General features: G+C 41.9%; 5 protein-coding genes and 1 non-coding gene across 10 annotated transcripts in view; 3 read left to right on the top strand and 3 right to left on the bottom strand.

The window, feature by feature from the left end:
• The window catches only part of LOC127750396 (uncharacterized), a 5643-nt gene extending 3747 nt beyond the window's left edge, over positions 1–1896 (bottom strand). The window contains exons 1-2 of the mRNA XM_052272001.1: positions 1784–1896; positions 5–800 (exon numbers count right to left, since the gene is read on the bottom strand). Coding sequence (XP_052127961.1) covers positions 5–756 — 752 coding nt within the window. The 5' untranslated portion in view covers positions 757–800; positions 1784–1896. The remainder of the gene's footprint in view (positions 1–4; positions 801–1783) is intronic.
• Positions 1897–2386: 490 nt separating this feature from the next.
• LOC113217408 (zinc finger protein 16-like) lies at positions 2387–7023 on the bottom strand. 2 transcript variants are annotated; one of them, XM_026437305.2, is made up of 6 exons: positions 6875–7023; positions 5960–6354; positions 5734–5867; positions 5344–5645; positions 5083–5267; positions 2387–5004 (listed from the first exon to the last, which is right to left on the bottom strand). In XM_026437305.2, the coding sequence occupies exons 2-6, from the start codon at positions 6311–6313 to the stop codon at positions 4609–4611; spliced, it is 1371 nt and encodes a 456-aa protein (XP_026293090.1). In that variant the 5' UTR covers positions 6314–6354; positions 6875–7023; the 3' UTR covers positions 2387–4608. The 2 variants fall into 2 exon arrangements, with proteins under 2 accessions (XP_026293090.1, XP_026293098.1); XM_026437313.2 differs by lacking the exon at positions 6875–7023 and adding an exon at positions 6516–6781.
• Positions 7024–7371: 348 nt separating this feature from the next.
• LOC113217423 (protein PBDC1) lies at positions 7372–8648 on the top strand. Its single transcript, XM_026437324.2, has 5 exons — positions 7372–7555; positions 7762–7827; positions 7910–7969; positions 8064–8204; positions 8277–8648. The coding sequence occupies exons 1-5, from the start codon at positions 7535–7537 to the stop codon at positions 8478–8480; spliced, it is 492 nt and encodes a 163-aa protein (XP_026293109.1). The 5' UTR covers positions 7372–7534; the 3' UTR covers positions 8481–8648.
• A 236-nt stretch (positions 8649–8884) lies between these two features.
• On the top strand, positions 8885–19925 carry LOC113217367 (uncharacterized). Of its 4 annotated transcripts, XM_052271990.1 has the most exons (20): positions 8885–9613; positions 9906–10001; positions 10743–10922; positions 10995–11198; positions 11284–11386; positions 11478–11586; positions 11665–11878; positions 12072–12204; positions 12345–12469; positions 12579–12602; positions 13341–13382; positions 13720–13855; positions 14056–14244; positions 14575–14631; positions 15602–15746; positions 15824–15931; positions 16020–16172; positions 16330–16352; positions 16713–16745; positions 17145–19925. In XM_052271990.1, the coding sequence occupies exons 1-19, from the start codon at positions 9074–9076 to the stop codon at positions 16736–16738; spliced, it is 2607 nt and encodes an 868-aa protein (XP_052127950.1). In that variant the 5' UTR covers positions 8885–9073; the 3' UTR covers positions 16739–16745; positions 17145–19925. The 4 variants fall into 4 exon arrangements, with proteins under 4 accessions (XP_052127950.1, XP_052127947.1, XP_052127949.1 ...); XM_052271987.1 differs by lacking the exons at positions 16330–16352; positions 16713–16745 and having other exon boundaries at positions 8887–9613; XM_052271989.1 differs by lacking the exons at positions 13341–13382; positions 16330–16352; positions 16713–16745 and having other exon boundaries at positions 8887–9613.
• LOC113217394 (uncharacterized) lies at positions 19027–22337 on the bottom strand. Its single transcript, XM_026437294.2, has 6 exons — positions 21953–22337; positions 21578–21832; positions 21315–21500; positions 20963–21247; positions 20479–20883; positions 19027–20370 (listed from the first exon to the last, which is right to left on the bottom strand). The coding sequence occupies exons 1-6, from the start codon at positions 22220–22222 to the stop codon at positions 20200–20202; spliced, it is 1572 nt and encodes a 523-aa protein (XP_026293079.1). The 5' UTR covers positions 22223–22337; the 3' UTR covers positions 19027–20199.
• Positions 22338–23433: 1096 nt separating this feature from the next.
• Trnaa-agc (transfer RNA alanine (anticodon AGC)) lies at positions 23434–23506 on the top strand. The gene has a single exon. It is a non-coding gene; the product is annotated as a tRNA-Ala (tRNA).
• Positions 23507–23778: the final 272 nt, after the last annotated feature.

Below are 23778 nucleotides of genomic sequence, written 5' to 3'. Positions count from 1 at the left end.
TTGCAGTTCCTCCCACACCTGCAGCTGCTCCCGTAGCTCCTCCCTCCGCCGCTCGTCCTCCTCCTCGTCCTCCTCCCCCACTTCCTCATGCACCCGTGGCTGGTCCAGATCCGCCTCTCGCACCTGCAGCTCTACCGGCTCCTCCGCCCACTGCTCCTGCTCTTGCAGCCCCTCCTCCCACACCTGCAGCTGCACCAGCTCCAGCTCCCGCAGCTCGTCATCCTCGTCCTCCTCGTCCAGCACCTCCCCGTCGAGCGCCCACACAAGCTCCGGCACGGCAGCCTCGCTCGACGCCTTCTCGGGCAGCGCCGCCGTGCCGTCGCCCGCACCCTCGAGCACGCCCTGGCCGCCCCTAAACACGACCATGGCCAGGAACCTGGCGATGAGCTGCGCCTCGTCCAGCGCTGGGTGGTAGGGGGCCAGGTCGAGGACGACGGGGGCGTGTCGGCCGCTGCCCTGACAGTCGACGCAGGTGTCGTCGTCGTCGTCGTCTTCCCGGTCCCAGTCGCGGCCGCGCCCCGAGCAGTGCAGACAGCTGAGGTTGAAGGTCACGGAGCCGTCCACCTCGAAGTGCCTCAGGTCCAGTTTCACTTGCTCCTCGCAGTCGGCCAGCACCGGCCCCGGCCTCAGCGCTGCCTGGCACAGCCTGAGCTTGCGCTCCAGGACGTGGCTGTCGAGCTGGGTGAGCAGCGAGCTCATCCGCTGCCAGGCGGGGCTCAGGCTCCAGTCCCCTCCAGTCTCGCCGACCTCCTGCATCTTGGTGCCGTGCCGTCAGGGTGTCATTTATCTCCCCCACAAGCCTGAGTCACATTAGTGAGGGAGACAGTCAGTCTTAAATTCATTTAGAATAAGGGGAATATCTGATCCTGATCTGATAGAAGCGATGCTGATAGTTGCGACAATAAAGCTTGCATTTATTGAGAGGTGGCGTCTCCTCATCAGTGTCAATGCAGTGATGCACATAGAAATGCACACAAAGGACAGCAATTTATTGAAACATTTAATTTCACTGATGGCTCATGAAATGTACCAATCATGTGAAACATTCAATTGTGCAGTGGAGCTACTAGGCTCCGCTGAAAATAACTACTGTTTAGATATTCTGGTAACATATGGCAGTTACAACTGAAATTTAATTCGTTTTAAGTAATTTACTAGGTACTTAATTGTCAACTTTTCAAAAGAAAATAAAGTGTAGGATGATATGAAATGATGGTCACCAATGAAACGAGCCTTGTGCACATTCACATGCACTACGACTTGTGTAAGAGACATGAAAGGACCAATGCAATTTTACTTAGATAATATCAATACATCAATTTTCTAGGAAATGTAAAAGAAAGTGTAAAAAGATTATCTTCACACATAATTTGGGTATAAGGTACATTTGACGCTCCTCCATGAAAATCGTGTTCCAAACTTTATCTTTCTAATGTGTTTACAAGAACCGCTGTCTGCTAGCAGAAGCAAAATATGGAAACAAGCAGTAAAATACTTAGACCACTTATTCATTCAAACTAATTACATATCAAAAGCTCGCCTCAATTAAAATAAAATTCAATTAGAAAGAAATAACTACTTGCTGCAAAACAGTTATAAAAACATTTCTTTCGCAAAATTCAGATGAGGATGAGGGCGTACTATACGGCAGACGACAAAGCGAATGCACTATGCGCAATAGCAAGAGATACCAGAAAAACTATGAATTTGAAAAGGTAAACAATTAAAATGACGCATCTATCAACTTCGCTTAACATACATTTTTTAAAAAATGAGTACTCACACGACGGTAACTTAATATAACCTCATTTTTCGTGTTTGAGAGCTGGACGTTCGACCCGACCGGTGTTCTAGAGTAAGGAAACGAGGAAACAAACTCCCCCTCCGCCTACTTCCACTCGCTGGCCGCTGGCGACGATCGGCAGCAGGTGAGCAACAGAAGAACAAAAAAAGTCGTTCTAGTGATTAAGCCCCATTAAATTTTATTCCCGTTATGCCTTTAATGGCCCAATGTAATAGTCCTCACTGGCCATTGTCAACATCCGGATTATCCGCTCATCATAGATTGAGCGTTGTTATTTATTGTAAATTAAAGTTGCGTCGAAATTGGGGGGAAATAAATTATGTTCCCTGCCCGTGGTGAAGCAACTACCACCCCGCCACGTTACTATGGGTCGTGGGTTGGGTGCCCACCTAGACTGACTTGCCAAGACGGCCAGCGGCCAGGGATCTACGAAAAATTAGGGATAGAGGAGAGGGTTCTCTAAATGCGTTGAGAAAAGAACAAGTGTGGTTCGTTACTCTTTTCCAGTACGGCACCCCAAACTTTTGGAATACCGCTATCGAGACCAGGATGATCACACCAGGAGCAATAAACAACCAGAAATTTCTGCACTATTTACTTTAATTCATAAATAATAATTGATTGCACAATTTGTACATTCCTCTACTGTCATGGGGGGTACAGAACAAGGGTGTTCCCTATTCATACATACCTACTTCAATAACCAAGGAGTCATGTACTTAATAATTAAAACATATATAGAAAGTGACATTGTCAGCCTAACAGTTTTCAGCAAGGGAGAAATATTTTCATTTGATGTATAGGAGGTTTACCTCCAAATTACAACAGTCTTCAAAGTAGCGATCATTCTGATCAATAAATCTGAGCAATATACTGTACCGGATAAGCTGTGCTGTGTAAAAACCCTATTTGAAGCAAAAGGGATTCCAGGAACGGACTACTATAACGAAGAATTGTTCTATAATATACATGTACAGGAGAACAAGCATCACAAACATAACAGGGCTAAGAAATGAATTGCAGATGACAATAGAAAAATGTAGCAGTAAAAAAAACAATACATACATTTTACATAGGCTACAGTTACAATAAAAACTATACAAGACACCACTATTACATTTAGTACAGTCTAAGTATTTTTCATCTAGGTTTAATGGTCAAATTAGTAGTGTCTCAATTTTTAACTTGTTCAGTGGTTTGCATTCATAGCAATGCTCTAAGGTACATTATTTATGTGATACTGATACATTGGCCTGGACCACTACAGGCTATCCGGGCTGAGCAATACTACTCTACTTTATAGCTGTGGACTATCAGCCATATGCATTTAGATCTGGTTGAATAATTACATCAGGTAAAAGTTGCAAATTAACTGATGATATTTCATAAAAATATGAGTACATACTGTAAAACTCAAGAACACCTGATACCAAGCACAATATCAGAAACATCAATACCACGTCAATAACAATGAAAAATGATTCTTAAGGAAGTGTTAGAGTGTGAAGTGCTGACAAAAATATCAAATATACTGTAGTGTAGGTTTCAATTAGGATGGATAAAACCAAACTTCATAATAACAAAGTAAAGTTTAAAAAGATTTTCATCCTAAATGGCGCTTTGGTTTTAATTACTTTTTTAAAATGAATCAGTAGACACTTATTAGTTGTGGAACAATGGAGACTCCAACCATTAAAATTAGAATAAACTCTTGAAATTTAACAGACCAGAAAGATGGATTTGTTAAGACACAAACAATAATTCAATTAATTAGTCATAGGCTATGAGGTAATAATATTAAAATCCTACAGAAAATATAAAATTAATACCACTTCCGCAAACACAATGGTTTTACACAAAAGTGGTTAGGTTTGTCACAGGCCCCCCTCTCTACTTAGATCAATCATATCGTGAAAGATACTTCTGACAATCTAAGAGTTAAAAATACAACTATCTGCTAGTATCTTTGAGGCAAAGATAAAACTTTTACAATGAAGAGATCACATGCCAAAGTAACAAAATAAAAGTGTACCAAAAAATAACAAATCTGCAAATTTCTGACACGTTCCAAATACACCACAATACTAAAGAAGAACATTAATTTTATTACTGTACTTTTAATGTGCTTCCACTCACTAAAAACATGCAGAGACTTAAGAAGCCAAATGTTACTGTTACATTCAATTGATGTAGGAGCGTAACTAAAAAAGCTATAACAGCATTTTAAATTTCTGAGTCCATGATCTGGCCATAAAAATTTCTGATCTCTTGGTAGATAGAATTTCTACCTACAATACAAGTAAATCATTCATAATCAAGATTAAAAGCAGTGCTCTCGAAACCATCATCTAGACTGAAGAACAAACAGCAAAAAATATGTAAAAACTATGGGATCACTAACAGCTAAAAATCAGTGTTAGTTCAGTTCATATGACATAAAATACAAAGGGTAAAAAATTGCTTACTAACTTAAAATTAAAACATGGTAGAATGAGGCAGAAATTAGAGGGTTGAGCGACAAGCAATGATATGAAAAGACTAGTTAATGTATGGCACAATCAACAAACATAAGAAGCAGTAATCAATGTTGATTAACAAACACAGATTGACCATTTAAATATTAGAGAGCAGAGCTGGGTCCAAAATGATAAAATTAGAAATAAAATCACATATTACAGTACAAGAGTTTTTTCCTTTTTAAATAAAATAGATGTTTCTATTTGAATAGAATTTGTACTCAGTCAATGCTAACTCGACTGCTGGAGGAATGTTGCTATGCTTGATGCATAGAATGACATACCTCACTAACATACACCAGAGGAATCTGTGAGACTAGCAACATGATTTGCCAAAAGTTCAGGTTTACCAACAAAATGACTACGGAGATGTAAAATAAGATCTGTTTTACTAAGGAAGTCTTGTCGGCAGACAACACATGTTTGACGGTCAGTTGTTGTTCCAGGGAACTGATATGAAGAGAGGGGAGTAAGAACAGATAGACTTGTACTGACAGAGGAAGTACCAAAGGTATTTCCACCATCTAAATGTGACCGAGCATGTGCTGTCCACTCCTCTCGACTCACACAAATTCGTCCACAAAGTTCACAGTTCCAAGTCATAGCAGGTTGTTCGTGAACCACTTGAACCAGAGAAGCTGGTTGAATGTCGACAGAAGATGCTGGAGATCCCATTTCCTGTGCCTGTAATGAAATGAGTGGTAAGTGTCTCTAAGGCTTTTTGAAGTGGGTCTTTTACTGCCAGGAGGTGAAATCGCTCACCTCCAGTTTCATATCTTGTCGTTTTTCAGGCAAGGTGGGTAATCCAAGGCAAGGCTGGCTGTGCCTTTTCCCGAGAGGAGCAAAATTTGACGGTGTGACATGCTTCAATTTGTTCATATGCATCACAAGTTTGTCTCTTCTTGCAAATGCACGCTCACAAACTTCACACACATATGGTTTTTCCCCTAAAACAGATAATGCTCTTGATTCAAAAATTCAAATATCATATATAATTAATGGCAATACTTTGTAAAACCTTACCTGTATGAATCCTCATATGGATGACAAGCTTATCTTTGCGAGCCAAGGTTTTGTTGCACACTGGACAAATAAACGAATTTTTATCTCCGGCAAGCTGCTTGTTTGCTCCTGTTGGATCGCCATCCCCATCAGAATGTACTGATGTCATGCAATTCACAGCCCCTGCACTGTTTGGCGAGCTACTGACTGAGTGATGAATCATAGAGTTTTCCGGGCTTGATTCAGTTGCTGATCCGTTCATGTAGACCTCAGAATTTTGATTGACAAATTGGTCTGCATTTTGGTAGTTAGAGTTTGGAGTCCTATTATTTCAATGAGATGTTTTCAATTAGAACCCAAATCAATTGATAAAAGTAGACTGTACTCAATGATGAAACAACATTCACTTACCAAGTTCCAATTGCACGTAGCACTCGCACTCCATCACTATCATATGACACACTTCCATCACCAGTTATAACACTGTATGCCTGAGGTTCAAACTCAGAATTACCTTGAGTTTGAACAGCAACTGATTGACAGGGCTAGAATAAATTTTAAAAAGAGGGAAACATTTAAAATATTTAGCCAACTCTACCTATTAAGAAAACTAATTCTGGTTTGCGTGCATGCTTACCTTTTTGAGTTCATCAACTGGGTGGGTCTGTGTGAAAGTTGACTGAAGCAATACTATCTCAGGCTCTTGCGACCGTATGCGTGTTCGCACTTCAGGGGCAGCAATATCAGAGACTGCACTCTGATTTTGCGAAGAAGATAAATGATGCAGATGCTCTTGCACAGACATGCTATGCAATGCTTCATGAGTCATGCCATTCATATGTTCTTGTGCGCTAACATGTGAGGACTCAGTAGATTTATGATTTGACATGTCAGGCATACTTATTTGCTGTGAAGAGTGGTGGACGCTATTGTCAGATGAGTTTTCAGACATATTGTGAATGAACTTGTTCCCCTCCGTCTCCCCTTGCATGATGACAGCAAAGAGGCAACAGGTCAAGTATTTAATAGGGCCTGCAAAAGGAAGAAAATACTAACACCACAATACCAACCATAAAAAAATAATTATACATTCCGGATTCAAATTAGGGAAAGAAACACAAGTGGGAAATCAAAATGGAACTGGTCACCATACACAAATAAAATACAAAGGCAAACAGATAAATAATCCCTACTTCAAGATCCCTTCGTCCTCGCAAATGTGCATGTGATCGGGAATTTGAATGCTTTTCGCTCGAGTATTCGACGACACTTTTAAAGGGAAAGTTAAGCATATAGGCCACCAGGCATTTTATACCTCTTTACTTTAGGTCTACTACAGATCGATATTTGCTTCGTGCTGAGACGAGCGGAGCAAAGGGGCGCTCCGAGCCGTGCCGAGCCACACGGCGGCAGGGGGAGAGAACGGAGCCGAGCCGAGACGAACCAACGCGCTACTCAGACCAATGCAATGAATGAAACGCCATTCCGAATGCGAGTTTGCGCTGGGCTGGCGTCTCTTGTCGGCTCGCGTAGAAAGGTCCCAACGACGTACCTGAGAGGGTGGCCAGTCAAAGGATTCAAGGATAATCCCCGCTTTCCGTCCTTTAGGGACAGGACGCCGAAGCGAGGGCCGGGGACTGCGACTGAGCTCGCCGCCCGCTCGGCAGGACAACCGATCGCGCTCGGGTTCCTTCGGAAGAGACGCCTCCGAAAACACTGCGTCATCCCTCCACCTTCCTCCACCACCATCGCACGCGCATGATGAAGGGTGTGGCACTATTTCTGTTTACTAAATTTCGGAGACACGTCTGTTATTTCCACTCTTGAGTAACTTCACTTTGACATTGACATGACCAACATATTAACGGTTTCTTTAGAAATGTTGTCGTGGAGGGAAATTTGCATTTTAATCATTAATCATGAGGACAGTTAATTTTGTTTAAAATCATGACTTCCACCCGAACGCAACGCAGACGACGCTCTAATTTGAAACTCCCGCTCTAGAAGTATTTGCAGTGTGATCCATCATATTTTGTTTTCTTGATAAAAGACGAGCAGATTCCTGCGTATAGTCACACGTGTTCGACCACGACCACCGGCCACAACAGAACACCCTGACAACACAACCTCCTGGATTGGTGTGAACGAATCATTTGACCTAAAAGCCCAAAGGCCACTTTTAACTCTGACATTTTTGCAGTCAAAATTCAACATGGCTCAAGTCGGTGATGTTGTAAGTACTGAATCCTTACTGTTTCATATCGAAAGTCATTGTCAACGACTTTGTCGTGGTGGACTGAAAATGCACTCTCTACTGCATTCTCTTTTTTCTGTCCCTGTATTTCTTGTCATTTTGTGGCACTCATCCAACAATGTTTTTCCTTACTTGGACTCAACGTCAGCATTGTAACTAATTTTTCTACTTTCACTCCTTATTAGGGTGCTGATGGCTTGATGCAAGGAGCGAGTTTGCTCTCCAGACCAGCTGATGAGTTTGGAAATGACGTAAGTGTATGGAACTTGTTTTTGTGCTTAAACTTTTAAAAGTTGCTTGAGATAATTAATTGTTCATGTTTGTCCATTGAAGGAAACAGTTGAGGCTATGTGGGCCATAAAAGCATTCAAACACGCTGAAGTTTATTTTAATGTAAGTTTTAATAACGCAGTTACTGATCTGATACAGCTGAAGTAACTTAACTGTGATGTAGACATTTACGGTTTGTATGTTTATTATCCCTCAGCTCTTATCATCTGTTGACCCAAAGTTGCTCCGGCTCACGCCTCAAGATGATGTTATTTACAAAGAATTTCGAAGCAAGTTTCCTGATTTGAAAGTGGACTTGATTAAAGAAGATGAAATCAAGAGTGCTGATGGGAAAGAGGTACTCAATAATTTTAAAAATGTTGAGCAAATTCTTAACTTTACATTTACTTAACACTTTGATTTGCTACAGATGTGGAGACCATTTTGTGAGCAATATAAGGATAGTGTTGAAGATTATAGTTTTGGCACTCTTCTTAGACTTGACTGCACTGACGAGTTCTCAGAGAAGAACACTACCCTTGTTCCTAGAATACAATTCTATGCCATTGAAATTGCTCGGAATCGTGAAGGGTTTAACGATGCAGTGCGTGAAAAGTTCCGTAAGAAAAACTGAGTTATATGAGGACATTAATGTTTAAGGTATAGAGCTACTTATATTTTCACACTCAAGGTCATATTTTTGTCTCTATTCCACGTCGATTGTTTAATCATGTAATTCGATTAAGTTGTACACATTAAGGCTGTTTTAAACAGAAATAAAGAAGATATTGTTAAGAATTTATTTGAAGAATTTTTCTGTTTGTAATTGTAACACATTTAGCCATGTTGCTGACCTGGGCGAATTCTATTCAAAACTTTAAAAATCCGGATTAAATTGATTATTAAATTTACAGTAAATTAATTCCAAACCAATTCAGTCAGTTATGACTTGACCGCAATTTCTCTTCTTCGCGCGTCCATGTAGCCTCGCAACAGGCTGTGTGCCCTAGCTCATGAGGGAATGTCGTGCTTGTTTGCTTGGTGGTTAGTCGTCTGCTAGAGGTTTTCCGCTGCTGTTCAGAGTTCTGCCTGCTGTGCGAAACGAAACACGATCTCGGCTGGGGCGTGGGTGCTATTTTTATCATGTGAATCTGTTCAGTATTTTTAGACGTCGACGGTCTAATTTTAAAATAAATTTGGAACTGGTAGTCGGAACGATGGAGTAATATGGCCGACTTGGCGGATAAAATCGACGACCTGATATGTAGTTTTGAAGGTGGTGGCGATACTACAATGGATACAGTGGCTATGCTAATGTTCGGTTGGATGGTGTTTGGTCTTTTTGTTCTTGGTATTTGTAAATTCATCTATGCAAAGTACATTCGTGGTGGAAATTGGAAGGGGAGCAATGCGGTACCCCCAATAACCACAACTGCCAGTGTCATTGATGAACATCCAGTCAAAGCCACAGCTGCCAAAGAGTTAAGAAGTTCAGCTTCTTCTGGAGGGGCTTATGTCCCTCCTACCCCTCCTGTTCGCAAGAGAATTGGTTCAACGAAACGAGGCTCTTCAGTTGGGCCCTTGAAAAATGCCCCTAAGATATCCCCTGTAACTTTGCCGCCCCCTGCCACTGGTCCAGACCCCGAAGCGGTGCATTGGGTCAACCAAGTATTTGCCTGGTTATATTCCGATCCTGTTACGCTCAATGAACTGTTGGGAGTTTGGGTCCAATCCCTAAATGAGTCTACAAGGAAGTCGGTAGCAGAGGTGAGTTTTAACTCTGACGTTCTATATATAATATCAGTTTTTAATTGACAAACGTGAAATATTTGTGAAATCTAAAATGTGTCAGATAATGTTTTAGTTTAAAGTTATCAATCTGCCTCTGTCAAGATGGAAAATATTTCAAATTTGTTGTTTTGTTTTATGGATGTAAACATAACAAACTCGCCTTTTATTTTCTTTTGGTACATTTACCAATGACACCTGGATTAATGCAGCTAATTTACCATACATTTGAGATTCTGAAGCTGTAATCATGCCTTTTTATTTTTTTTAGGCTGGTGTTGGAGTGGAGTTTGTTCGTATTTTACCTGAGACTCATGCTCCAACTCTTACAAATATCTTTGCTGAGTGTGATTCAAGAGATGATGTTGTAAGTTTAACATGAAATTCATCCAACAATACCTTAGTTTTCAATTTCCAGGAAATGATTTAATGCACAGTGTGCTGCATTTTGTTACTCACTATTGTACTAGTATATAGTTTAATTCAATTATGATGACTCAACTGACAGTTTATTACATTTAAAAAAAAAATAACATAGTTTTTGTAAAGTTCCTGCATTTGTAAATTAATTTTAGGTCCCTGAAAATAATGGCCAAAGTCTATTTTTTGTAGTGCAATGTCAAATATAATTGATCCTAGTTGAGGCTTGAGAAAATTTCCCACACTGTCTGGTGGACTTTGGTCCCTACTCTGAAGTCATGGAAGAGCCAGTAGTGACATGAGATCTGAAATCTAAATAATCTAAATTACACCTACTACACAATATTAAAACACTTTTTAACTGAAAAAGAAAAGAACTGAAATTAATTTTTGAACAGCCTACATATGCTTTTCCTGGGACCATTCACAATGATCAAAATTGTTGTGTGAGTAATGTTATCCTTGGTGATTACTTAAAGTATGCATTCAGGTCAACAGGTTATCATTGGGGTATTTTTCTCTTTCTGCCTGTGTGATAGCTTATTATTTGAAGGTCATGTTCCCTCTTTGAAAAGTTGATATTAAACATTCATTTTGTTTACTACCAGTTAGCAGAGTGTTTTTTTTGTTTTTTTTTTTTAATTTTTAAAACAATTAAACAAAAATCTTTCCCTTTTCTTATTTTTAGACCATTACCTGTGACTGTGATGCTACACCTGCTCTTCAGCTTAAAGCTTTTCGTCAGAAAGGAGAGAAGGTGGAAGTATCCCATTATCGAGTAAATGTGAACAGATTTCGAGCACGTTTAAATATTGTTTGCATCACTGAGAAACTACTTGCTGATTTGAAATGTGATGGCTGGCCAGAAGTAAGTAAATTATATAATTTTACCCCCTATTAGGTAATTATCTTTGTATCCTAATTTTTTTTTTCTGTGCAGATTAAAGTATCTCTTGCACCAGTGGGCAGTATAAAAAATAATCTAGATGAACAGCAACTTCAAGATGTTATAATTGAAATTGTTTCTACTGCAATTAGAATGTCAAGCGTTCATTTGAATCTTAGCCTGTACCCTGACTTTCCACATTTTTCGCGACACGCCCTTCAAGCACCTCACGTCCTACCAGTACACTATGACAGCATGGTAGGACTTATTTTGGTTTAGGTTTACCCGTAATAACTAGGCACTTCAAGTTTTGATTTTCCCATATGTTTATTGTGTTTTGTAGATGAGAACACCATTCTCTGGTGCCGTCCCAGGTGGTAGATCTGCTGGTGGACGTCGACTTCTCGTCAAAGTTATTAAAGCTCAGGGCTTAGGAGCCAAACAAGGTATTGTAAAACAGCTTTGTGCTGTAGTGCTTTAAATAATTCAAGAAAACAACATTTTTTAAAATTAAACTGAGGAAAAAATCTATTTCAGGCTGTAAGGAACCTTATTGCATTGTCGAAATGGATGAACCAGCTCAGAAGTACCAAACTTCTATGAAAAAAGACACAGACAGTCCTGTATGGGATGAACACTTCCTCTTGTATGTCTTTCATATTCACATTTTAGTTTAATTGTGTTTTGATGAAGTTTGCTTTCATTTTGTGTGCTTTTATTTTAGTGATGTCTCCCCAAATACTGCAGAGCTGCTCTTTGAGATTTATGACAGAAGTGGTCTCACTCAAACAACTGCTTCAGCTCGAACTGGCAAATTTTTGGGGCTGGGTATTGTGGGAGTAGAAGAACTGCTCATAAATCCAAGTCAACGACAAGTAATATCTCTACAGTCACGCCCCTACGAGGCTGACCCTGTCTCTGGCACACTAACAGCTGAGGTAATTTGGTAAATGATCTTCTCAATCACGCCTTAAAATAGAACCAAGCTACTCACCCAGTAAGATTCAACTAGTGCCAGTCTTGTTTTAGTGCAATTAGTATATGTAATAGTCTAAATAGTACTTTAATTGACTTTAAATCTGCTCCATACATTGAACAGACTCTAATCTGTCTGTCTTATTTTCTCTGTAGTTCCTGTTTATCGAAGGAGCTGACATTCCTGCTTTTGGTGGTACACCATACAAATTAAAAGAAACGCTGAAGACAACATCGCCATCAGGAGCAGTTATCACCACCACTAAAACGGTGTTTGCTAACTCTGGAGGTAACTATTTTAACTTTTCCTAACTCTGAGGGAAAAAATATTTGTTTTTAATTGACTTGATTAATCAATAGAATTCAATAGTAATTAGAACTCTGGTTGTCAAGTAAACTAGTACCTTGTTTTTGCTTGACTGTTTATAGAGCACCAACTATCCAATGGTGGTGAACGAGTAACTGAATCCGCATTGAAGGAACTTGAGCTTCAAAGCAGAGGACAACCTTTGCAGACAGATAAGAGCACACTTATCATTCATAGCGTTCAGCGGGTGAGAATAAATTTTTCTGCAAATCTCCCAGTGCCTAGTTGAACTTGTTTTATAAGTTTACTAATTTCTTCATATCTTTTGTTGATTTTCGGAATTGACCAACAAGCAGCAGGGACCTCGTCAACTTGTCAAGGTAATGTTAGTCTGTAGTTTCAGAACAACCCTAAGTGAGTCATTGAGCATGTAGTGAAATGTGTGACTAAAAATCAAATTTAGTGAAGAAAGACAGTGCTTTACTCTTTCTTCGATTTAAGTTAGTTATTTAAGTTTTGAGAGTAATGTCCCTGAAACAATATTTTTGCTGTAACAGTGTCCCGTGAGCTCTTCCCATTAGCATGCAATTAACTTGTGACCTTGTCATCAATTAGAGTTGCACCAACTCATTAGCAGTCAAAGAGAGCCTTCTGTGGGGCCATTACGGGACCGTGGCCTTGGGCTTTGGGCCGGAAAAAACTTCAGGAGTTGAGAACTCCTGCTCTGTTGTCTGTGACTCAGTTTCTTAGTTTGGGCTATGTTTTAAAAAGCAAAGCTGCATATGCTCCAATTGATTTCTTGTCTTATTCTGAGTCTTTCAGTATCATGATTATCACAGACACAGCCTACCTAAATGCAAGCAGTAAGTTGCTGCTAGAAATAAACCCTATACCCTCAATTTTTCCCATTATTTCATGAATGATAATATCCCCTAATTTAGTTTTGCCATATAGAGCAGTTTTATTTTATGGCTTAAAAATAGTCATGCTACTTTAACTGAAGTGAGAGTGGTTTGGTTTGAGGCTAATGAGACACGCTAGGTTTTTTTAGTATGGTAATTCATTTAACCTGCTATTGTCTTATGTGTGTTATGTCCTTGTTGGCTTTTGGAAAACAGGTTGAACAAAGAAAGAATGGACGCTGGCATGAAGTTGATCAGGTATTGTGTCTTTTTATATTTCCTCTCATTTGTAATAAAACAAGAGGAAAAGTCAAAACTTTGCCTGTTTTCTTGTGTTTTGCATGTTTCTTTTTTTTCTTTCTTTTTTTCTTCTCTCTCTCTCTCTCTTTTTTTTTTTTAAATGTTTTGTTGCTATTTTGCACTTTTGCTTTTTCATGCCTGTCCAGTTTCATGTATCTGCTGCTGTACTATTTGACTTTAAAATCCTTTTCTACCCACATATATAAATAGATCTTCTGTTAATTAAACCTTGTTTCTAGATAAATTTACTACAGAATTCCTGTGTATTACTACAAAATTCGTGTGTATTTTTCAGTCTGGTTTTGGCCTGCAATCTCCTCAGCAAGTTGCTTTGCAACAGCAGCAACAGCAGCAACAGTTGCAGCAGCAACAACAGCTTAACACCACCCCACATGTAGGACCTGATGGAGATCATTTAACCAGCACTGATGGTGAGTTTGTCAATATAGGTGTACTCTTTTGCTTTGCTCTAGAAATTTTTGCACTTATGCTAAGGAAGAGAAAAATCTCTGTTCTATGCTTGCCCCCTGCTTGTCCTTGAGGAAGTTCGTTCACATTTGTAGTCACATTTGTCCCTTATGTTTAAGTATCCTTTCTATTACACCTCACCTTTTACTGCTATGCTTGTCAGACCGTGGTCGCAGTCGTAGGAAAAAAAGAGACTTTTTTGGTACAATCAAGAGGCGGTTGAACCGCTCTAAGGTTCGCTCAAAATCTGTTGACCCGGGAGATAATGAAAACAGAGACCAATCTCCCAGTGCTTTAAGTCGATCAATATCAGCTGATCGTGCACATGATGGTTCACAACACTCCTCATCAGGTATGTTCTTCTGTGTTTCATTGACAGGCTTTTCATCTCTGGCATTTTAGTTCCCCTGATTGTAACATTTTGCATTAGGACATTTTAGGATGCATGTACAGTTTACTAGCTATTGAGTAGAAACATTTTTCTCTTAAATCAATGTAACCTTCAGTAAAAATTGAATTTAAAAGGAAAAGCTTAAACCTTACTTTAGGCACTGAACAATCTTTCTGAATTACGTACTTAAAAGGCATGGCTGATAGGTCTTATTATTAAAAAGAATGGAGTGTACATCTAAGGGAAATTCTCAGCTTTTAAGCTAATATCTTTTGGTTTTTCTTGTTCAAGATCATTGGATAATAGAAGTTCGACATGATTCACACTCCTCACTGAATGATTTAGATGGTATGACTTTTACAAGGTTATATGTGTTAAAATTTTTGAGCGTACCGGAGCCTTTTGCCTTTGCTTGGAGCTGAATGTTTGTACTTACCTAGAAAGACAGTTGCTAGAACCTACCCTTGAGAAATCGTCTGATATCATATACAATAGTAAATTTTAGGACATAAGCTACACTTAAAGAAATATCAAGCGTTGTTCCAACTTACTAATTTTATTGAATATAATAATGCAGAGTAATGCAGTGCTTTGTTTGTTGTTTTTAGATTTTTGCAAATATTACTTTTACGCTTGTTATAGATGATCATCTTTTTTATCTATTCACATTTTATAAAAATATTAGAGGAACTTTCATACTTTTATTCCTATGTCTTGCCATTTGCCTCGTTATTATATTAAGGATCTGTGGATACTTTTTTGTGTTCCTAGTTTTGTGCCTGCTTAGGATTTCTGGTTGGTCATCACATACACCATGATGTAAATTAGGCTCAAATTGTACAAGTATGTACAAGAAAGCAAATTCTTTGTCATCCTTATTTAAATCTTCAACCTTGGTTCATGCATGTGTCTTTTACAGTAAAATCCTGAAATTGATTCCATGGTAGGCATACTTCTTGTTCAGACCAAGCTGAATGAAAATGTTATCTACACTAACAAATCCTTGGTCATCTTCATATAGGACTCTGATCATAACCCATAATAACAAACGCACAACTTAAAAGAAAATGGAAATGCATGATTTAGGTGCATGGTCTCCGCCAAGGGCCAAGCATCGATTGCTTTATCAATATGTAGTTAATATTGGTAGTTGCAAACAGGGCAAAACATGTCATTTAAAAAAAAATCAAAATCAATAATTGAGTTTTGAAAGTTATACTTTTTGATTATATGATGAAATTAGAAGCATATGCTTAGAACTACATTAAAGAACTATTATAAAATGTGCTTAAATGTTTCATTCAACCATTCTATTCAGGTTACTTAACTGTGCCTGGACTCCGTGCCGATTCAACTCGTTCAAGTTTAAGTGAGGCTTCTGGTGTTAGTGGTGCATCCACTCGAACTTATATAAATGAAGCATCCAATCTAGTTTTGGAAACTTTGGAGAATGGCATTCACAAGTAAGTAACTTGTTTTCTTTTAACAAATTACCTTCCCTGGATAAAAAAATATTTATTTTTTCTAAATCAAATTGCAGGTACTACTTGGTTCCATTATCGTTAGCTCAGAAGACAAAGTGGAGGAAGAAAGGTACTAAACTTCATATTTTCAATGATCACACTTTCATTGCTAAGCATCTGACAGGGTAAGTTGTATATCTGACGTGATGAACAAGCAATGCTTAGAACATGTAATCTGGGTAACGACTACTATCTGTTTCTCTTTCGTTACAGAGGAACGGTGTGTCAAATATGCGGCAAGACTGTGGCTCGGCGCATTGGAAAACAGGGTTATGAATGCAGAGATTGCTTACTGAAGTGTCATAAGCAATGTCATGTCAAAGTGGACACGACATGCCCCAACTCCAACATTCAAAATATTGAACTGTGAGTATCAGTTTTCCTTTTTTCTTGTAAATTTTGTTCTATTTTGTCAAATGCCACACTATACCTTCATACCCAGCAAAGTTGATCATTTTCATCTACCTTTCATCTTCTTTTTCTCACTTTAAAAATATTGCTGCCTGGATTTTTTGAATTGCAGTCAGAGGTACCCAATTATAAGGTGTCTGTTATTTGCTTTTCCGCAAATTTTTTTCTCAATTTATTCTTATGAAGTTGCAAAATTAGCAAGTGGACATTTTATGGTGTTCTTTTCTTTTTAAAAAAACAAATAAAATTTTAACAGCTATATTTTCTAACAAGTTGTTTCTGTCTAATCAATTAATGTAATTAATGTATATTATAATGTTTTACTTGAAACTACAATTATTTTTTTCTCATGAAACCTCTATTTACTGGTATTTTGTCTGGTAAATTTTCAAAGATGATTCAGAATGTCATAAAATGTCCTAATGTCATCGTTTTTCTCTTCCTTTTTTTCTGAATTGGTCTTAATGGTTGGTTTTGTATTTCCTACATGCTGGTCTCTCCTCCCTGTACTGAGTGAATAAATCGTTGGTAAGCAATGTGTGGAATGCGTTTAGCTTTTGTGTAGGTGTGATTATTACTCTCGATGGTTGCACTTTGTTCTGTCCCACTTTGTAGTAAATAACTTTGAGTTCCTTTTCCCCCATATTCTTTTGTGTGTCTTAATCATAACCTTTGTGATTAGTTTTTTGTTTGTTTCCGCATGTTACTAAGACTGCCAACCCTAATGTACCCTTCTCTAACTAGATCACAACATAAACTAGATACCCTCGCTAGTCCTCAACTGCATTCTCTGGCATTAAATGTACTGTTTCTCCTCATATTAATTAAGTCTGCACATTCACAGACATCTTAAACCCTCTCAGTTAACTACATCTTGTTGTGTGTATAGAGTAGCATCTGATGTGTAATAATGCCACTGTTTTGCAGCTGCCATATGACAATGCAGAGTCCTCAACTGATTCGCCAAGTTCTCACAAGACAAAGCAAGACCAAGCTGAAGAAGATTGAAAAGTTATCATAGGCAGCTGCCTTTCTGAATCTCTCTTTATATCTCTCTCTTATTTGAAAATTCCATTTCATCTTTTTTCCCCTTTACTTCAATGCTCAGCAATATTTGCAGTCGAATGCCTTTCAAGTAATTTGATTTTCTATATTGATTCCTGCCTCCCAGTTTTAATAACGCTTTGAAGTATCCTTACTAAGCTTCCATGTCAGAGAGAGGACCTTGTGTCAAATTTTTAATACTAACAGTTTTAGTAGCATAGCATGATGTAAGATTTTGTGAAACAAATGTGTCAAATGCTACAATTTAAAGGTGGAATTGTTAGTCCCATTTAATTGTGTTACCTGCTCACAGTTTTGTACTTAATACAATCTTCAGGTATAGTGAAGGTTTATCTTATCTTACTCTTTGATATTGTGATTTATCTGAGACTGAAATTCCAGATAATTTGAGTCAAATTCCAAAAACCTATGAAATCAAAGGTTAACTGATAAGGTAGATGACTTTTGGTTTCTTGAAACGTGTGCTTTTGTCATGATGCACGAAATTAACTCACTTTGGTTTTATTTCTGGACAATACTTAAGTTTCTATAAACATTTAATCATTGCGATGTAGTGCACGCATCCTATGTTTTGAGTTCATTTCCTTTGAAATGATGAAATGACCTAAATGAGTTGTTTGACTGTTTCATCATTTGATGACTCATGATCAGTCTTACCACATATTCTCTATTCAAATAAATTATCTGTTCATTGGCTTTCAATGACATAGCAAATTATATCATGTTCTTAAGACTTATATTTTTCGCTTGAATCTAACTTGTACTTAAATCTAAACTACTACGGAGCCCAATATCCTGCCCGGGAGTTGTGGTTCCTGTATCTACTGCTATTGCAGAAATGCTGAATTCACTAGTGATATAGTGTACAGTGCTAGGTTGTGTTATATACCAGCAGCTCTTATCTTGTTGAAGTGTATCAGGCAATATGGTATTGATTATTACTTTTATTGTTTGGTGACATTTTATTTGAAGTGTCACGTCTTCACCATGCGTACAATGTATAATACTTCTTACTGTTCTTTTGTTAAGTACTGTGCGTACAATGTATGATATATATTTACTTTTGTTTTTTTGGTGCTTTTGTTATGATTATGTTGATTTTATTTTTTAATTTCTTGTTTCTGAAGATCTTGATATTCCCTCTCTCATATTTCAATTTTAATCCTTACTGAACTACTATTCCATCGGTGAAGATAATGACTCATCGATACCATGACATGCATATTTGACTCTGTTTTTTCCTTTATTTTTGCAATCTCATAATGCAGCAGTTTTGCATTTTCTGTTTCACTGTGTAATGTGGCATGAGTTACCAAAGTCTTAAGTCTTGTATTAGCAAAGATCTGAATTATTTCCTTTCTGCTCCAACGATTTATCGTGTATCTTTTTTATGTCTTTCAAACAAAAAGGACTCTTAGATACTGTGTGGTTACAAAGGGAAACAGTAGTGTATGAATTAAAGAGTATGACAATGAATATTTGTGTTATGTCCAAGATTATGTCTGATCCAATATATCTGGATTTACCATTTGATTTTAAAAGACAGTTTATTAAAGTAAAAAGTTTTTAAAGATTTTTTGGTGTTAAATATGTGTATGCTATGTAAGTTCTATTTGTTTCTTTGTTTATTTATTGTTATGTGATGATGTTCCAAGTGTTAATAACATTGATTTTAAAGTAATTTCAATATTAAAAAAAAACTGTTAATGACATGAATGAAATTAATGTAGAAGACATCGATTATCCCTGTTTGTGATAAAAGTGAGTGAGTACATATGTACCTCTGAAACCATAATTTACCTACTGTGTGATTATGGTTTTATTGAACTTGCCTCCCATGCTCATTTTTTAACATCAATTGCTGATTGTGTTGCATAAAGCAGCATTGTAGAGAAAGCAGGTATCTCCAAGAACCTTCTTTTGTACTTTGTGTGGGTTTGTTAAATGTTCTCTTTGTGTTGGGCCAAGTAGTTACACACAGTTTTCTTATGCATTGGTACGTAAATTTTTAGTTGACTTGTTCTTGAATCTCAAGTTGAGGGTGGGGAAGTATTGGTCTACTCTCATCTACTTATAATAAACAAATCAACAGCAATCAATCAAGTGGATAATTCATGTCGCATTGTTGATATGGAAAAACAACATTTTAAATATCCAGACTCTTTCTATCACTCTGCATTTTAAATGTGATTTGTCTATTTCAATAGATTCTTTTCAATCCATTTTATTAAAGTTTGTCACATGAAAGACACATGCATGACAGACCAGGATTAATACTTTATCTGTAGTGTGCCCTCTGAATTTTGTTTTGTTAATTGTTTTTCTGTGTAATCCCTATGTAACCCATGATTAAGAGAATAGAGAATAAGCGATTGCAATTGGATAGGAAAAGTGAACCACAATGCCCTTACACTATCTATCTCAATATTTGCATGCTGTGGAATTTCTCTACTCATTGGGTGCCATGTATCCCTCTTTGTTCAAATGCTTCTGTGGTGCTTGTATGTTCCCACTAAACTAGTCAAAACTATGAGGTGTATGTATATTGCTGGTGACGTGGTGATGGCTTTGCTTGAAGACAATCTTGTGTCCACTGCAACTGTACTTTCTGGAATCAAGTACTACATGTTTAAAAAAAAGAAATAGTATTGTCCTTTTGTCCTTAGATCCTGTCTTAATCCTTACAGTCGATTGACCAGTTATAATAATTCAAAACAATGTAAACGAAAACTTACAAATGACTAAAAGTCCTTACTTTTTAGTCTCGCATTCATGTGACACTACATTTGCAACGAAAAAACACAACAATAACAGTTTTTCACAAGGCATATTCTTGATGGATGCCACTTTCCACCACGTCAGACGGCGTACATTCCCCAAAACGCAACGCTCGAGTCTTTACTACAACCCTACACAATCAGACTACTTGTGGGAAGATGTCGGCTGGCTGTGGCCAGAAGTCGGCGTCTTCCGATTGGTCGTTGGCCAGCAGTCGGAACGTCTCCAGTGCCGAGCTGAGCTCCTCGTCACCCTCCAGCTCCGCCTCCAGCTCCACCCTCGAGTTGCGGGGGCGCTTCGGCGTCGGCACCTGACCCCCACGAGGGACGGCATGGGACGACACAATACTGTAAAGTCTTGTCTCCAGGGTGGTCCAAGACGTGTCCGGGACCTACAAGGGGCCTTGGAGGTCCCTCACCTCATCCCCCAGAGCCAGCCTCTTGTTGCTCCCGGAGGAGGCCCTGCTGCTCATGCTGTAGGACGTCCAGGTGTCCGAGTCCGAGCAGGACGCGAAGAGACCGTCGACGGCCTGCTGCGCCTCGGACGCGGCCGGGCTCGGCCTCGGGGCGGGCCTGGGGGCCCTGTTGCTGGTCGGGGCTGCCTTCGGGGAGGCCCTGCTCGCCGCGGCCGTGGCCCTGGCGCCGCCCATCCCCGGCCGCTCCGTCTGGGTCGGCCCTTTAGTCACGACCGTCGACGCCGTCGCCGGGGACGTCCAAGGGGTCGTCGTGTTGTGGCTGACGAGCGACACGGGGAGGTCCTTGATGCCGCCCAGCTGCGGGTTGATCATGAGGCTGGACGCCTGGAGGCCGAAGCGGCCCAGCACCTGCGCAGTACATTTGTGAGTGCCTGTACCCCCACACCTCTTCTCTCTATCTCTCTCTAGGTTCGTCGAACTTTACCACCTGCGAGAGGTAGAACTGTTTCTCAGTCTCGGCGAGCGTGTCCCACGCGGCCGACACGGTGGCCTTGAGCTTGGTCTTGGACGTGTCTGGGTACAGCCAGTGGTACAGGGTGCGGGTGCGCTTGCTGAACAGCGACTTGGCGGCCTTCACCACGTCCTCCTGCGTGCCGTCGCCGAGGCCGACGAGGCCTCGCTCGGCGCCGCGGTCAAAGTCCCGGGATCTCATGGCCGCGGGCCGCACGACTCTCCTCTCTGAGGGCACCGGCGGCGGCCGCACCGCGTCAGCCTGCTGAGTCGCGCAGGGCCCGTGAGACCACCTCCAGCACCGCTCCCCCTGCCGCCGCCGTACCCACCTGCTGGCGTGTGTCGGCCAGGTCCTGCGCCTCAATGGTCAGCAGAGCCTCCTCAATGCTGTCGAACACGACCCGCTCCGATCCGCTCGACTCGCCCGGCTGCGACGACCGCACCTCGACCTCGACGACGTCGTCGTCCAGGAACTCGTCGAGGCTCCAGGGGGGCGGCGCCTGCGCTGGCGGCGCCTGGGAGTGGCGTGCGTGTGGGGGTGAGTGGTGGCGGCGACAGAGGGGCCGGAACTAGCCGCGAAGGTCGCAAGCACCTGCTCTGGTGGCCCGCCGCTCGCGCCTAGCCGCCGGACCTCACGGTTGCCCTTGAACTGCACGTGCACCGGCTCCCCGGGGCGGCCGCGGTGGCCCTGGAGGCGCGCGGGCAGGCTTGCGGGGGCCGTGGGGCTGGGGGCGAGCTGCGAGGCCTGCACGGCCTGCACGGCGGGTCCGTAGGGGAGGGTCCAGTTGTACAGCGGATAGTCGGGCGGCGGCTCGGCGTACGAATCACTCGGGAACAGTGAGTCGGACTGCAGCAGTCACCAGAAACATGCGACTTTTTATTTTATTTTTCTGTGTGTGACTTTAGAGTCTTTGCGACACAATCACCGCGTAGTTCGATGCTGTTTGTGTTTTTTTGACCACCTAACCTGAATGTGGTACTCTTGGTACGTGGTCATAGTGGCCAGAGTGGCCATGGCGAGGTCGTCGTCAAACCCGGAGAGCGGTAGACTGGGTGCGTAGCTGTCCGGGTACAATTCGTCGGCAACCTGGTGCTGCTGGGCCGGATGTCCTCCACCACCCGGGGCGGCGTACGCCAGCGCTCCCGGCCAGGGCGCCGACTCCCAGGGCCCCGCCGGCCACAGCCCGGGCGCGCATGGCGTGCACGCGGGGCCCAGGGCGGCCAGGGGCTCCTCCATGCCCGTGCCGGTCACGTCGACGACATGTTGACGCACGGCGCCAGACGGGGTGGTCCGACGGAGCGGACGCTTGCCTGCGCTCACGGCCGCCTAACCTCAGCTGGCTCAGCTGCCTGTCGAGCCTAGCCCCGCCGGGTGGAGTAAAGGCGCCGCCGAGCGAGCCGCCAGCAGCCGCCGTGCGCGGCCTCTGGTCCGCCGGCAGACCGCTGCCAACAATACGCGACGCGGGCCTGCCGGGCCTGCCGGCTGGGAGCAGCAGGCGCTGTGTGATGGCCTAGCTGCCTCTACCTGCTACCAGCAAGGAGCCTGGCGCATAGGCAAGCGCGAGGCACGCGAGCGAGGCGGTACAGCCTACAGCCCTGGGGGGTGCCTGGCGGGTAGGCAAGCGCGAGGCACGCGAGCGAGGCGGTACAGCCTACAGCCCTGGGGGGCTCGGGCGCCTGGCGGGCTCGGGCGCCTGGCGGGTAGGCAAGCGCGAGGCACGCGAGCGAGGCGGTACAGCCTACAGTCCTGGGGGGCTCGGGCGCCTGGCGGGCTCGGGCGCCTGGCGGGTAGGCAAGCGCGAGGCACGCGAGCGAGGCGGTACAGCCTACAGCCCTGGGGGGCTCGGGCGCCTGGGGTGTAGGCAAGCGCGAGGCACGCGAGCGAGGCGGTACAGCCTACAGCCCTGGGGGGCTCGGGCGCCTGGCGGGTAGGCATAGAATCCCGGTTTTGAAATCCTTCCGTAGGTCCTATGCCAAATCCCTAAAAAGTACCAAAAGGGGTCAAAACAGGACTTAGAGATTTGGAAAAATCCCAGCATTAGAAGTCCCTCGGAAGTCCCCCTGAGGGTACGCTCCAGTCTCTACTGCGAAGAGTTACAGCGCGCCTTTTTATCTCTAACTACTACGAGTATGTACCCATATACACATTCATGCGAAATCCCCTAGTCCATCACTAGTTTGAGGGACTACTTTGGAACATACAAGGGACAAAGTAGGACCTTCGTTTTCTATTAGGGTTCGTGCAAAACGCCGTCCTCTATGCACACGCACACCTATGGAGGTCAACGTAACCTTGGTACCCCTCCCCCCCCCCTCTTCTCGTCCCTCTGCCTCCCCGGACCCGATTCGGCGGTATTTGCTTTCTCTGGCGCAGCGCCGTGCCTGTGTGGCGGGGCGCGGCCGTTGTAATGCAATCAGATCGCTCGCGCGCGACTGTGTCCTACGGCAGGGGGTGTAGCTCAGATGGTAGAGCGCTCGCTTAGCATGCGAGAAGTACGGGGATCGATACCCCGCACCTCCACTTTTTTGTCGTCGGATTCTATGTTTTTCTTCTCGAACGGTTCTTTTTGTTAAGAAACGATCCGTGGTCGAATGGTTTCTCCGCGGAGAAGACTCTTTTTTTGTCCGTTATGCTCACAAAACAGTTTTACCGCACCGAGCAAAGTTTGAATTTTTCGAGACGGTGAACCGGTCAACGGCGCCCGGTGCCCCTTATTTTTTTTTTTTTTGGTGTGGCAACTTTATTCACAACGAATATTCTTCTTATCTTGAACTCTTTCTTCACCCCCCTCC

Source organism: Frankliniella occidentalis, unplaced genomic scaffold (genome assembly GCF_000697945.3).
Source record: "Frankliniella occidentalis isolate FOCC.00 unplaced genomic scaffold, Focc_3.1 Scaffold183, whole genome shotgun sequence".
Taxonomy (NCBI): domain Eukaryota; kingdom Metazoa; phylum Arthropoda; class Insecta; order Thysanoptera; family Thripidae; genus Frankliniella; species Frankliniella occidentalis.
This window is presented reverse-complemented; position numbering and strand designations above follow the sequence as displayed.

Bases quoted from the DNA above. Each gene is read 5' to 3' on its own strand.
- LOC113217408 (XM_026437305.2), bottom strand. From the start codon at position 6,313: ATGCAAGGGGAGACGGAGGGGAACAAGTTCATTCACAATATGTCTGAA. The intron at 5,646-5,733 runs GTAAGTGAATGT...TTGAAATAATAG, and splicing joins CTACGTGCAATTGGAACTTG to GACTCCAAACTCTAACTACC. The intron at 5,268-5,343 runs GTAAGGTTTTAC...TATCTGTTTTAG, and splicing joins CCATATGAGGATTCATACAG to GGGAAAAACCATATGTGTGT.
- LOC113217423 (XM_026437324.2), top strand. From the start codon at position 7,535: ATGGCTCAAGTCGGTGATGTT. The intron at 7,828-7,909 runs GTAAGTGTATGG...TGTCCATTGAAG, and splicing joins CTGATGAGTTTGGAAATGAC to GAAACAGTTGAGGCTATGTG. The intron at 7,970-8,063 runs GTAAGTTTTAAT...ATTATCCCTCAG, and splicing joins ACGCTGAAGTTTATTTTAAT to CTCTTATCATCTGTTGACCC.
- LOC113217367 (XM_052271987.1), top strand. From the start codon at position 9,074: ATGGCCGACTTGGCGGATAAAATCGACGACCTGATATGTAGTTTTGAA. The intron at 10,923-10,994 runs GTAAGTAAATTA...TTTTCTGTGCAG, and splicing joins AATGTGATGGCTGGCCAGAA to ATTAAAGTATCTCTTGCACC. The intron at 14,245-14,574 runs GTATGTTCTTCT...TTCTTGTTCAAG, and splicing joins TTCACAACACTCCTCATCAG to ATCATTGGATAATAGAAGTT.
- LOC113217394 (XM_026437294.2), bottom strand. From the start codon at position 22,222: ATGGAGGAGCCCCTGGCCGCCCTGGGCCCCGCGTGCACGCCATGCGCG. The intron at 21,501-21,577 runs GTGCTTGCGACC...CGCCACTCCCAG, and splicing joins GCGGCGGGCCACCAGAGCAG to GCGCCGCCAGCGCAGGCGCC. The intron at 21,248-21,314 runs GTGGGTACGGCG...GCGACTCAGCAG, and splicing joins TGGCCGACACACGCCAGCAG to GCTGACGCGGTGCGGCCGCC.